General features: G+C 41.3%; 1 protein-coding gene across 1 annotated transcript in view; it reads left to right on the top strand.

The window, feature by feature from the left end:
* The window catches only part of csmd3b (CUB and Sushi multiple domains 3b), a 421904-nt gene that overhangs the window by 248083 nt on the left and 161454 nt on the right, over positions 1 to 12367 (top strand). Inside the window, exon 8 of the mRNA XM_048993485.1 lies at positions 10064 to 10141. Coding sequence (XP_048849442.1) covers positions 10064 to 10141 — 78 coding nt within the window. The remainder of the gene's footprint in view (positions 1 to 10063; positions 10142 to 12367) is intronic.

The raw sequence follows: 12367 nt of genomic DNA on the forward strand, positions 1-12367 counted from the left end.
GCTGAGCTCTGACCTGTCCCTGACACTCTGCCGCGTCCCCGTCCTGCGCTCGACGTCAGCGAGCCTGGCAGTGAGTTTTTAAAAATTGCAGCGCTTTCTGACAGATTGCAGAAATGTGTATCACATTCAGAATCACAGATATTTTTAACTGGGCGGTTTTTAGACTGTTTAGCCTCAGGGGAATGCAAACCTATATTTTTGTCTGTGTTGTTTGGCTCCATAAGCTAAAAGCACGACATGAAGTGGGGTAATAGTTGTGCGACATTTATCAGGCATAATATTTTTAAAAGCATTTTTATTTTTATTCCACACTATGCATAGTATAGTGATGATCTTGCACTATTTATGTGTGGTGCTGGTCTGTGGTTAGGATGCTGTAGCTGTAATTGGGAGGTCCTTGGTTCATATCCCATGGTTGACTGTGTGATGGCACCGTTGGGCTGTTGAGCAAAGCCCTTATCGGTGTCTGATAAGTAAAATAGTGTGCAACTGGAAGAAAAAAATGCATGTTCTTCTGATAAAGCTATTTAAAATAAGCTGTGTACCATTCGCCAGTATTGTGCTGACAGTTTTGTTTGTTAGTGATACGCTGCTTCATCAGCATGGCTTCAAACAATCGGCAATACTACATGCGTTAATCACATATGGATTTGGGTGCACTGTACTTCTCAGAGCACTGGATGTTCTGCCAGCCTTAAAGCATGGCTCCGGGAAGGGCGAAAGGTGGTACAGGAGATAGTGGCTGAGGAAGCCAAGCTTTAGAATGTCAGAACCGTATGCATACGAAGTCAGGTCTTGTGGCGTGTTTCTTGTGGTTGACGTTTTATTCGGTTTTGGTTATTTGAATTTTATTTTCTGTTTTGTTTTGATCACATCACAGCCCTTAATCTCAAAAACCCCTCTGGTATACAGGTAAAAATAGGTGACCCTACACTTTGACCCCAAGCTTTGCTGTCACAGTGGCAGTATCATAAGAGAGAAGCAGTAGAGACAGACAAGCTAAAGAACTGCTGTGTTGGTTAACTTGTACAAAAGACTAATGAAGTATGATTATTTAGTCACTACAGTGATAAAATGCAGTACTTTACAGAATACCAATTTACTTCAGTCCTCCTGCTTGCCGTATGTTGTTAATCCACGCGTCCTGTACGCGTCCATCTTTCTCTCAGGTCTGTCTGCTTCGCTTTTCCGGCGTTTCCAGCACCATTTTCCCTCTGTGTTGTGTGGCCCTCATGAATCCCCAGTCGTCCCGTAGCACATGCAGCCATGCCATAAGTGGTCCCTGCGAAATGACCGTACCCGTCTCCTCGAAAACAGGATGGCGTCCCAGCACCTGGCCTGTGGCAGCGATGTCGCTCCCTAGAGCTCCGGCCATTTCCATTAGCTTTCCATTTGATGGTTGATTGTTCTTCAGGCATGGCTCATGGGACAATTAGAAATAGCTCAATGAGATTTATTAGCCACCTGAAAGAATAATTAATTTGGCAAGTGTCCACCATGTCCCTGTCAAATGAGGTTTTTTAGACATTGACTTAAATCAAGTTAATGTTAGCGTAAATATGTCGTGTTGCTGTGACGTACCGTATTTCACCCGCCATAATTTCCGTTTTCTTTCTCTGGTTTTATTTTGTCTATTTATTACGCCAGGTGTGAAATCTGGATGGTCCTTTCTTCAAAAGAAGGCCTTCTGTCAGCAGTTTGCATTCTTATCATACTAGTGAATGCAGCTTAACCCTGCCTCCAAGAGATAAGTTAGCGTTGTTTAAATGCCAACGATAACATATTTAAATAGACGGCACTGTTCAGGGCTGAGATAAGATAATTGCGAGGCAAAAGACAAATTCAGCTGTGAAGGTGTGCAGCGGTCTGCCGAAAGACCATAAAGAGCAAGCGCAACCACGCTCTAGCCATGTTTAGCATGTTCTGCTAATGCTAACTCGTTACGTTGCCTGGCCATAGAAAGTACACAATGGAGCCTTAGCTGTGCTTCCTCTTTATTTCCTTTGCCCCTCATGTTCTGTGCTGTCAGCAGGAGAGCAAGGGCTGCTGGGAGAGCCAGGGTAACGTGCATGGTGGTCAGCGTTGACACTGCCGAAGTCTGCCAGTGACCTTTTATAAATATAAGCTCCTGTGTAACACCCACACGGTAGAAGCCTACGCTGAGAAGCCCGTGAATGTTAGTTCAAAGATGTTTCTGCCTTTCAGTTTATTTTATATACTTTATCCATATTATATCTGGCATAAGAACATCTGACCAGAATGTGAAGAAATGTCATCTAATAGAATGCATTGAGACAACTATAAAATGTAGTCTGTTGGTCATAAGATCTGAGTATCCATCCATTATGTATAACAGAATAAACGATGCTTGGGCATGGCAATCCTATAGGCTATCCCAGAATGCATAGGGCCAATCGGATGTTTCTGGGGAAGGTTAAGGTCAGAGTACTAGCCCATCCATTGACATGTAATCAGTTGATAAAAGTATGACACGAGCTTGACCAGGAGTGAAGCCCAGGAGATTGGCCTGGTCTGGATGGCGTTTACTGGGTGCTTGTTTAAGTTAGAGAACAAAATATATATTCATATGTTGTGCCTCCCGTTCTTCCCACAAGAGTGAAAAAAAACATTTACATTACATTTATGTTTATTTTACTTAGCAGACGCTTTGGTCCAAAGAGATGTTCAAGTGAGGCAAATAGTTCCTTACAAACATACCACTGTGAAGGAGTCGACTAAGCATAAGTCCAGCTAGGCTGAGCTTCATATGAATGAGCAGGTACAAGTGTAAGCAGTATAGGAGCAGGAGAAGCACAATATCGAGCAACAAAGCAAGAATCTAACAAGACAGTTTAGTCACGAGAAGTGCAACATTAAGAACATCTCTTTAAGAACATTAAGAACAACATTATTCTATTATTCCATCCTGGAAAATTTCTGCATCCTGTGGACCTGTTCGCCACCCTGAAGATTTTCACGTATTTCCACGCGTTTTATGCACTTATATGGGATGTCATGCCATTACAGGGAAATATTATTAAATGCAATAACAGAAAAAATGATAATTCTGCAGCAAAAAAAAGTGTTTTCTCCTATATAACCATAAAAAGGTTTTGCGGTTCATGTTTGACATTGTAACATGAATATACCTCCATAAATATACCGGTAAGGCTGTCTTGGAACATGACGACAGACTGATATGTCAGATGTCAGTATTTCATTACGAAAACCGATTATCCTGCACAGTCATTCGTCAGACATTCAATTATCATTCAATTACTCCCGCCTACAGCTAATCCAATGGCACTGGGAAAGCCAGCTGAACCTGAAGACCAAATGAATGTAATAATTATACCAGAGGTGGGAAAATCTGTAATGAATTTTCTGCTTTTTAGATTGTTATGTGGGAGGAAAGTTGAAGTGTTGGTTATAGAGTATTTTTAAGTGTAGTGATATTTTAATTAGAATCCATGGGTAAGGTAAATTTAAGCAGACTGCAGATTGCTTATAAGGAAAGAGTTAATTCATCATGCTGTTTACGGATAATAGCATTACACCAATGGCAATCACAAGTAACAGGGCAGCAGCCAAAATAAACATCTTTTTCTTCTTAATTTTATTGAAATTATGCTTTATATGAGTATTTCCTAATCCGGTCCTCGGGGCACCACCAGACGGTCCATGTTTTTGCTCCCTTCCAGCTCCCTGCCATATAATTCACATTTCTGCTCCCTTCCTGCTCCCGGTAAGAAAAACAAGACTGTCTGAGGACCCCAAAGACTGGGTTGGGAAACCCTGCTTTAAATGATCTGTACACGTCGTTCATTGTTGGCCTGCCTTTTCCTGCATGCTTACTGCTGAAGATGCACGGCTGGCTGGTCTCCTTGGTCTTGGATGGAGCTGGGAGGGAAGGCAGTGCTTTACCCCACACCATGCGACAGGGCTTAAAGCACTTGTTTGCAAGTAAACTGAATACATAACAGAAGGCCCGCAGGTAGTTCTTCTGTGCATGTGACATTTATGCATAATGCAGGGGTACATAGTTTGACTTTTGAGTAAAAAGAGTCTCCGGAGAGGCCTATAAATGGTTACTGTTCTTGTCAGGGCTAAACGGCGGTATGGTAAATTCCTTATTGTGACTCAGGAGGTTTGCAGGGCTCCCACTTTCTTTCCTGTCCCAGGGCTCAAGGCCAACTTAACATACGCGCTGGCAGTAGGTTCTGTCGGCCAGTGGCACGGGTACTGCCCAGCGCACTGGAGCCCGGCGACTCTTGATAGGAGAGGGCCAGCAAGAAGGTCTGGGGGCCTTTGTTCCAGAGAGCTTGGCTGTGGGAGATGCATGTTTTGCACACGCAGGCAAGGAGATGCCCATAGACAGAACCACTGACCATGAATACTGAAGGAACTCCAAGTCAAACCATCTGTCGTACAGCGAGCGGCGTGAACTTTCAGAAACGGAGATACATGCCTTCGTCAGACGTTAATGATATATTTGCCCTTTCACTTCATAAATGCCATTTGAGTGTCATATCTGACAGTTGATTAAAACTATAATTTTTATGTTTGGAAATTAGTAAAATAATAAAAAAAAACAACAGCTAAAACCTGCTCAGGATAAGCATTTAATAGATGTAAGGATCGACAAAATATGCATGTGTTTTTAATTTCTGAATATTACTCAAGGCTGATGGTGTTATTACCGAGTGTATATATCTGCGCACAGCTTTGTGCTGACATTGTTGCTCATGTCTAGTTGGATATTTCTCAGGGTTTCTTAACCCACAGGTAATGGCGGACGTTTTCGCCACCAGCATCAGACCTCATTCACACGGATGACTTAGTTCCTGCTGCTCACATCAACCCAGGAAGGGCCAGTGACTTATAAACAAGCACAGAAATGTGCCTGTAACTCACATATGACAGTGAAGCTTACACAACTGGAAGGGAAACTACATTGTTTTGCCACTTGCCTCTGATAACAAACATCTGTGTGAGGATTTGCCCAGTTTGAGAAGGTATATGTCCTGGCAAAAAAGACAATTGCAGAGATCTTTCTTCAGTATGATATATATGTACTGTAGATAAGATGGTCCGGGCGAGTGCTCAGAAGACAGACTAAGAGAAACATAAAGCAAGTCGCTCAGATTATCTGTCTGATAACGACACACGTGAATAGAATGGTTGTGTTAAAAATTAAATATTGACTTTTCAGGCTACAATGAGAGCATGGCTCGGTATTGACACAATAACCAAACTCTTTCAGTGAGCATTATAAATATACTATAAATGCATAGATGACCATCAAACAAACAGTGATAAAAGAAAATAAATTCTCTTGTTTCAATAAAGCAGAACGGCTCTGTACTTTGACTTTAATATTTTGAATATAATTCCAAAAGATTTTGAATCATTTATCAAGCCATTATCATTGTTAGACTGAAACTATCCGCAGTATAAGCAGCCTACACTGATTTGTCGATTCCATTGACTCATTTACTAAAAGACTGACACAGCGAGGCATAGTTACACCTGACGTATTCTGACACGGTGATGACATTGATTTGTTTAAACCATCATGTTATTTTTAGAAACGGACGCATCCATTATGCTGCGAACCAGCCGATTTGAAATTTACTAAAAACTGTCAGGTAGTTTTGAATTATTGCCCAAACTTTTATTTTGGCTTCGCCAGCCATTAAGAAAATGCAGTGCAGGAGCATTTTATTTCGGATGCTATTTGTATTCTGGTAGAGGAATGCATTTCCAGAAATGAACATATTTTCCTCGTAATAAAAAACCAATTTGCGCTAAGTTGGATAAATCAGCTGGAGGTTATGTTACGCACCACAAGAGAAACAGAGAGAGTTTACGTGTGTTTGTGTACAGATGGCCTTCCTGTATTTAGCAGTATGGAGGGATGGTGTGTTTCTTGATCTAGATGAAGGTCTGGACACTACATCTGGCACTCTCTGGGCAATAGAAGGAGCAGCAGGCGATCAGGGTGGGCAGCTTTGCCTCTGGATCTGTGGATTTACACAGGCCTGGTCAAGTTCCTTAAGAAATAGCACAGCACTGCTGGTCTGCTTCAGTCCGGGGGGCATACACAGACACAATGTCAGTGTTGTAAAAAATCACCAGAGGGGCGATTATACACTGGCTGTTCATTGCTGTCATCTTATCGAGGCTGCCAACCCCCCCGTTGCAAGAGCAGATCATTATGATTTGCTGCTTCTTATCTCGTGTGGTGCCAGGATATGTTCTTTTTTGCTCATTGTGTTCATATCTAGGGCTTTTCTTGGAACAGTGTGACACGACAGTTATACTTTTGGGGAAAGTATATTTTCTGGAATTCACGGATGTTCCCTGCATATTCAGAACGTTATAATCAATCCTTGGCATGTTTCTTCTTCAATGCTCCTATCAGGGATATCGGGCAGTTTTTAGCCCCAAATAAATGGACACTGATTCATTTAAATAGCGTGTTCACATTCATTATCTTAAAAATCAGACCCCATTAGTGCAAACCTAGCCCCCTCCCCTTCAGAAATCCATGGTGAGGCTAGCTACCTCCTTCATGGGCCAAGTCGAGCTCGGCAGGACATGAAGAAGCCGTCTCACATCGTGACCTAGCAGCCTCTCACTCTTATCCAGCTTCTCCTCCATGCTCCGGTCTTTCACCGCCATTCTTCCGCATGGTTTCTTGCATAGACTTGTGCATTTCATGCTCGGGTACATTTCGCGTCTCATGCTGGCCAGATTTAGCCTTTTTAGCTTGTCTGCCATGTATCGCCTGAAGGAGTGGCGTCCTTCTGAATGGTGCAAGACGTCCGTTCCTTGTAACACGAAAGCCAGTATGAGACGGGGGTCCATCCGTTTATCCTGTACATCCTGACTCTGATTCCAGTCAGCCTGGTTTTTTTTTTTCCACATCTAGCCAGTCTGGTACTATGGATATCAGAATGAATCAACCTAGAGATGATGTGAAACAGTCCGGGAGACATAGTTGCTGAAGAAAAAAAAAATAAGCTATTCTTTTCTATTTCCATTCTGAGTCTCCCGTGGAGTAGAAAATGCACATCCTCCTGGTTTTGTGCAGTCCAGTTAATCACAAAGCTGCGTGGGCATGTACATCGATCAGGTCAAGTGGCTTTTGGCCGTCTGCAGATGCAGGCCCGCTCTCCCTCTTGGTCCCACTATTTCCCTCTCTGTTGTTTCAAGTATAAACACTTCATGACTTGTTTAAAGAGCTGCAGACCTCGGAGGACCTGGTTCCATTTTGTTTACCCTGCAATCGGAGGAGGGTGGACTTTGATTCCGTAGACTGTTCCCTTCTGCCAGTTCGAGCCTCCCATATTCCATCTCTTGGTAGCCGGCTGGGAAATTACTTCTCTGAATTATCATCTTAAGAAAATGGGTTGTTAGGATCACCCTGGTTCACCGTCGTCCCCTGTCCTTCAAACCTCCCCTGTGTCAAGCTAAAAACGAAAAATGGGCTAAGCTGGTTTTCGACAGGAGGGTTAAAAAAAGAAAAGTCTGATTCCTAATGAAGCAAATACCGGTCATGTTAGGGTTAAGAGCGTGGAATAAACGTATTTCAAGCTCTGCAGGTTCATATCCCAGTAGGGTTATTGCAGCATATTTTTTGACAGTAAAATGCATTGGCAGAGTGGTTTGCCCTCGCATTTTGACGAAATAAGAGATTGAAGCCAATTTAATGAAAAATGAATTATTATGAAGGAGGGTTATTCATATTTGGTAATGCGACACCCCCGATTTCACCACCTTGCTATTTTGTTCATCAAACTGGTGACTCTGTTATCTGGCTTCATTATATTTATTAAAATAGTAGATTTTTACAGGTATTCACCTATTTCCGTTTTTTTTTTTTGTGGTTTATTGATATTACTAAGTTTTACTAATCCAATGGTACCAGCCACACTGAGATGTGTGTGTGTGGGTTATGTATACATTACATTGTGGGATGAAATGTCCCTGCAATGTGATAAAAAGTTATTTTGATCACCTTTTTGGTCCCCACAAGGGAAAACTTAAGTTTATAAAAATCTGTGACTGCAATCAAAAAACTAAACATGTCAAAAGTCTTGTATTTTGTTTGGTTACTTATGGTTAACGTTAGGGCTGGAGTAATTTTGTCATTGCTGGGATTAGGGTTTTTCCCTAAGAGATAAACGGAGAGTCCCCACAAAGCTCTCTTTCCCCACTAAGATGAATCTTTAGAGCTGTGTTATATTACTCAAGGTAGATGACAGAAGAATAAACTAAAATTTTAATGATTAAATTATTAATCGCTGTAATTTAGCATCAGCAGGTACTGAGCCATGGTGGGTGATGTCACCATTAACACTAAAGGTAAACACCCAGGACAACCTGCCATCCATCTGGCTCTCTAGACATCCACAACTGGCTCAGAGTTTAATGTCTCTTCTATGCTAAAAGCTGTGTGAATCTGTAGTGCACTACTCGCCTGGGGTACTCAGAAATCTCTTCGGTAAGATCCTCATCCATTGTAAGTAAGGGCGAGGCTCTTGGGCGTTGCGTTATGCGTAAGGATGCTCCTGGTTAGTGGTTTGGACAGAAGTCTCAGTATTTTCGTCATTTTTATTTGCCGTCTTATAAAAACAGAAGGAAGCCACTTTATCGTAAGAGATTATTTTGTGTCACCCCCCAACGTCTTCATTGCCTTAGGTGGAGGTAAAACGAGCCCCGATCTATGAACTACACACTCCATGTTTTGAAGAAGCTCTTGGGTTCTGTATTCTCATAGCAAGATGGTCGCAGCCGGCACTGGTGCGGTAAGGGTGGGCAAACATACTGTTTCATCCATCTTCATCCCGCAGTATGCAGTAGGACTGAGTTCTTTGGCCTTAACCAAGGAGACCCACTCTAGGTGACATACTGTTTGAGGTGATGGGATAAAATTAGAATGAAAACCACTACATGGCGAATAACTTTTGTCTCGTTTTATAACAGCACATTTTCAAGGTACAAAAGCAATGCCAAAATTGAAGTCTGTCCTTAAAGTGTGAAGGTGCCTGCATGAGGTCGAAATGTAGCCCTCATAGGCCTGTCCTAGTGAAAACTCTAGGGATGGTGGTGGGAAGTACGGGTGCAGCGCCTGGTTTGGGGGGGTAGCACCGCAGACAGAGGGTCTTCAAGTTCTGCAAGGGGAGTCTCATGTTCTCTTGCCACCGTCTCGGCCTACCTGGTGATGAAACCTAGGGCGTCCTCTGATGAAACTTGTGCCTTAGGAAAATGATGACAACACAGGCATATAATAAAGTGCTTTCTGTAGAGTTTCTTCCATTTGTTTGTTGATTTACAGTATGTTTTTTACTCAGTATCACGCATCATCAACAGACAGAAAAATTGCAAAGTGTTAAGGAAAACATTGCTTTTGATGTTTTCCAGCATTTTGGGGTGTACCCAGAATTTCAAAATAGTACCATTGATGGTGATGATGATGACTATTATTATTATTATTATTATTATTATTATTCCTGTCATTATCATTACATGGCTTCTGTTTGGTGGAGGCACTGTTCTTAGTGTCTTGCAGCATATATTCTGAATTTGACTCTCACTAAACCAAAGCACATCTTTCCAGTGGCTTGTCGCTCAGCCTTGGTCGGCTGGGCCTGCGTTCTTGTTCTCAGAGCCCAGGCTCAAGAGCGCTGTGTCTGCCATGATCTGTCAGCAAAATGCCGCCCGGTAACTCTGGCCCTGAGGAGGCCGCTAAAGGTTCCGGCCGCAGTTCGCGTGTATCAGCGCGGACATCCTGAGCTGGCCAGTAATCCCCAGGCTGACATGCGAGCAGAAGCCGTGTATGAGATTCCTGTAATAACACGCCTCCTTTTGTCCATTTTAGCTCGCCCGTTACATGGCTTGCATTTCGTTTCAATGCTGAAATATGTTTATTATTGTTATTATTGTTACTGATATAATTTGCATTTATTCATATGCTTGAAGATGATTTCTTTTCCCGCAGAGCATTTATTTGAAACCTGTTTCACCTGATTTCATGTTTTTGTTTTCCCTTAACTAGTGAAAAGATCCGTAGATTTTAAATCTAGAGGAGTAAAATTATTCCCAGGCAAAGACAACAGCAACAAGTTTTCTATCTGTGAGTCTACCCTTTGTTACTTTTTATGGTAAACCTGTGATTTTCTGTGCTGTATGTGTTGTCTGTGTGCTTCATTTCGCCATGCTTCTTTTAATCTTTGCTTCTTTTGTGCATATTAACCTTTCGACGCCGCCTGCATGACTGGTTCCTGCCACTGCCAGATGAATCCCTGCGTTAAATTAAACACCCTGCCTCGCTTTATTTTGATGTCTTTAGAGTTAGCAGATTAGTGTGGAAGCATTTGGATGTTGTTGTTTTTTTTAATCTTGTATGATATTCTTTCTTTTCAAAATTATATCATAAATAGGATGTTTTTAAGCAGCTAAAACTAATTTCCATGCAGACCATTGCAAACTGCTGTGTACGATTTAAACAATTTCATGTTTTTATTTCTGTAATTTAACCTTAAATTTATTTTAAATTTGGAACAGCATTTTTTAGAATAAATTGCATCACACAATACTCCACACAGCTTAAGGTTATGTTATGACTTGACGTAGAGCAAGAAAATGCCTTGTATTTAACTTTCTTTCATTTTAAATTTAAGTACAAGTCATATTACACCATATTACAGTGATGTCTTTGGCTTAAGGCTTCCTTGACAGTTAAGTTATTGTTTGTTCTTAAGGTGAAATAAAGTTCAGAGATTCAGGCATTTCTTTCTCTGTGAATTTCCCACATCAGCATGTGCTTGTTGCAGGGGAGCAGTTAAAGATGAATGGATAGGGGGGCCAAGGACGGGGTGGTGGTGGGGGGAGTCAGGAAAACTATTCCTGATAATAAATACACATTAATTCGGGGGGCTAAAAAACATTTTGGGGGGGCGAAGGACCCCCTAAAAAAGGACTAACAACATCCCTGGTTTGTAGAGTCGCAAACTCAGCCTGTACTATTAAGTCAGCAAGGCTGAAATGTATGGATTCTTCTACATGCCCTCTTCGTTTATCAATGTATTCAAAAGGGTTTATACAAAAATTTCACATATGCAGCTACAGGGTCAATTATAGGCTTGAAAGAAAGACATAATGTCCCCACGAACAGTGTGTCTTTGGGATTTCTTGAAGAGGTTGGCAGTAAAGCAGGACACGAATCACCATTGGATACCCTGAAGTATAACAATGTAACAGTGTTTCTGATAAAACCCACAGTAACAGCCTGTTAATCCCATTGATGGACCCTATCGTTCATTGCTTGGGTCTATGTACGGCAAACAATTATCCACTCCAGGTTAATTGAGTATGAAATACTGCTGCCAATGGCACAGTAAGATCATTACCTCCTAATTGTAACGGCTCCATAATTGATACCGACTTAAACTAATGAAAAAGAAGTAGATGTCGTACCTAGCATGTTTCATGTCTGGGGGCAGTTCTTTTTTATAATACATATAAAATCCATTTCTGCTTATGGGTAGAATTTTCAATATTGATAACATACAAACTGCAGACATCAGTAATAATGGTGACAGTTTCTTTGGCAAATACAGTGTCATACTTGTATTATTATTACTGTTGTTATTATTATTATTATTATTATTCTGCTTGCATAAGAGTTACGTGACAGTTTGCATGGGATGCTTTGCATGGACGTCCAGATGTGCTTTGCTCTCTGTACTCTTCTTGATCTTCATTTGCATGCTCTTGCATGTTTACTCGCATGTTGATAATTATCTGCTGCTCCGCTGGTGCATCGTCGATGGGCAGCATAACTTTCATGAGTCAAGCTTTGCGTAAAAAGCATGAGCGACCAGCAGCTTCAATGGCAGGATTTAACACGATTCATTGGATGTCTTATGAAATTTACATTGCAGGTCATACAAAGCCACCCTATCTATCATCATATCCATTAATTATGTCTAGAATGTGAATATACACACTGCTATAATATTAATCTATTGACAAGGTAATTTGTGTTAACTGACATTTTTCAAAGCTCAATGCTAGCAAATGTGACAAACATAAAACTCAGATTAATACAGATAACTGCCTGCATGTAGCACCCAGAGAAGTTCCTCATTTCACAAGAATGGCTAATAAATGATTTAGGGAACCATTCATGCAACACTGAATTTTGCGTATCCCGAGCTAACTTGCTGTATTAAGTCAAAAGGTTTCATGAACTACACATTTATAGTAGTGTTACGTCCGGTTGTTTGTAGCTATAATTTTGGATAAATGTGTCCATTAAATTCATAGATGAAATGAACCTTACAAACAGTATAAATTC

Source organism: Brienomyrus brachyistius, chromosome 23 (assembly GCF_023856365.1).
Source record: "Brienomyrus brachyistius isolate T26 chromosome 23, BBRACH_0.4, whole genome shotgun sequence".
Taxonomy (NCBI): Eukaryota; Metazoa; Chordata; class Actinopteri; order Osteoglossiformes; family Mormyridae; genus Brienomyrus; species Brienomyrus brachyistius.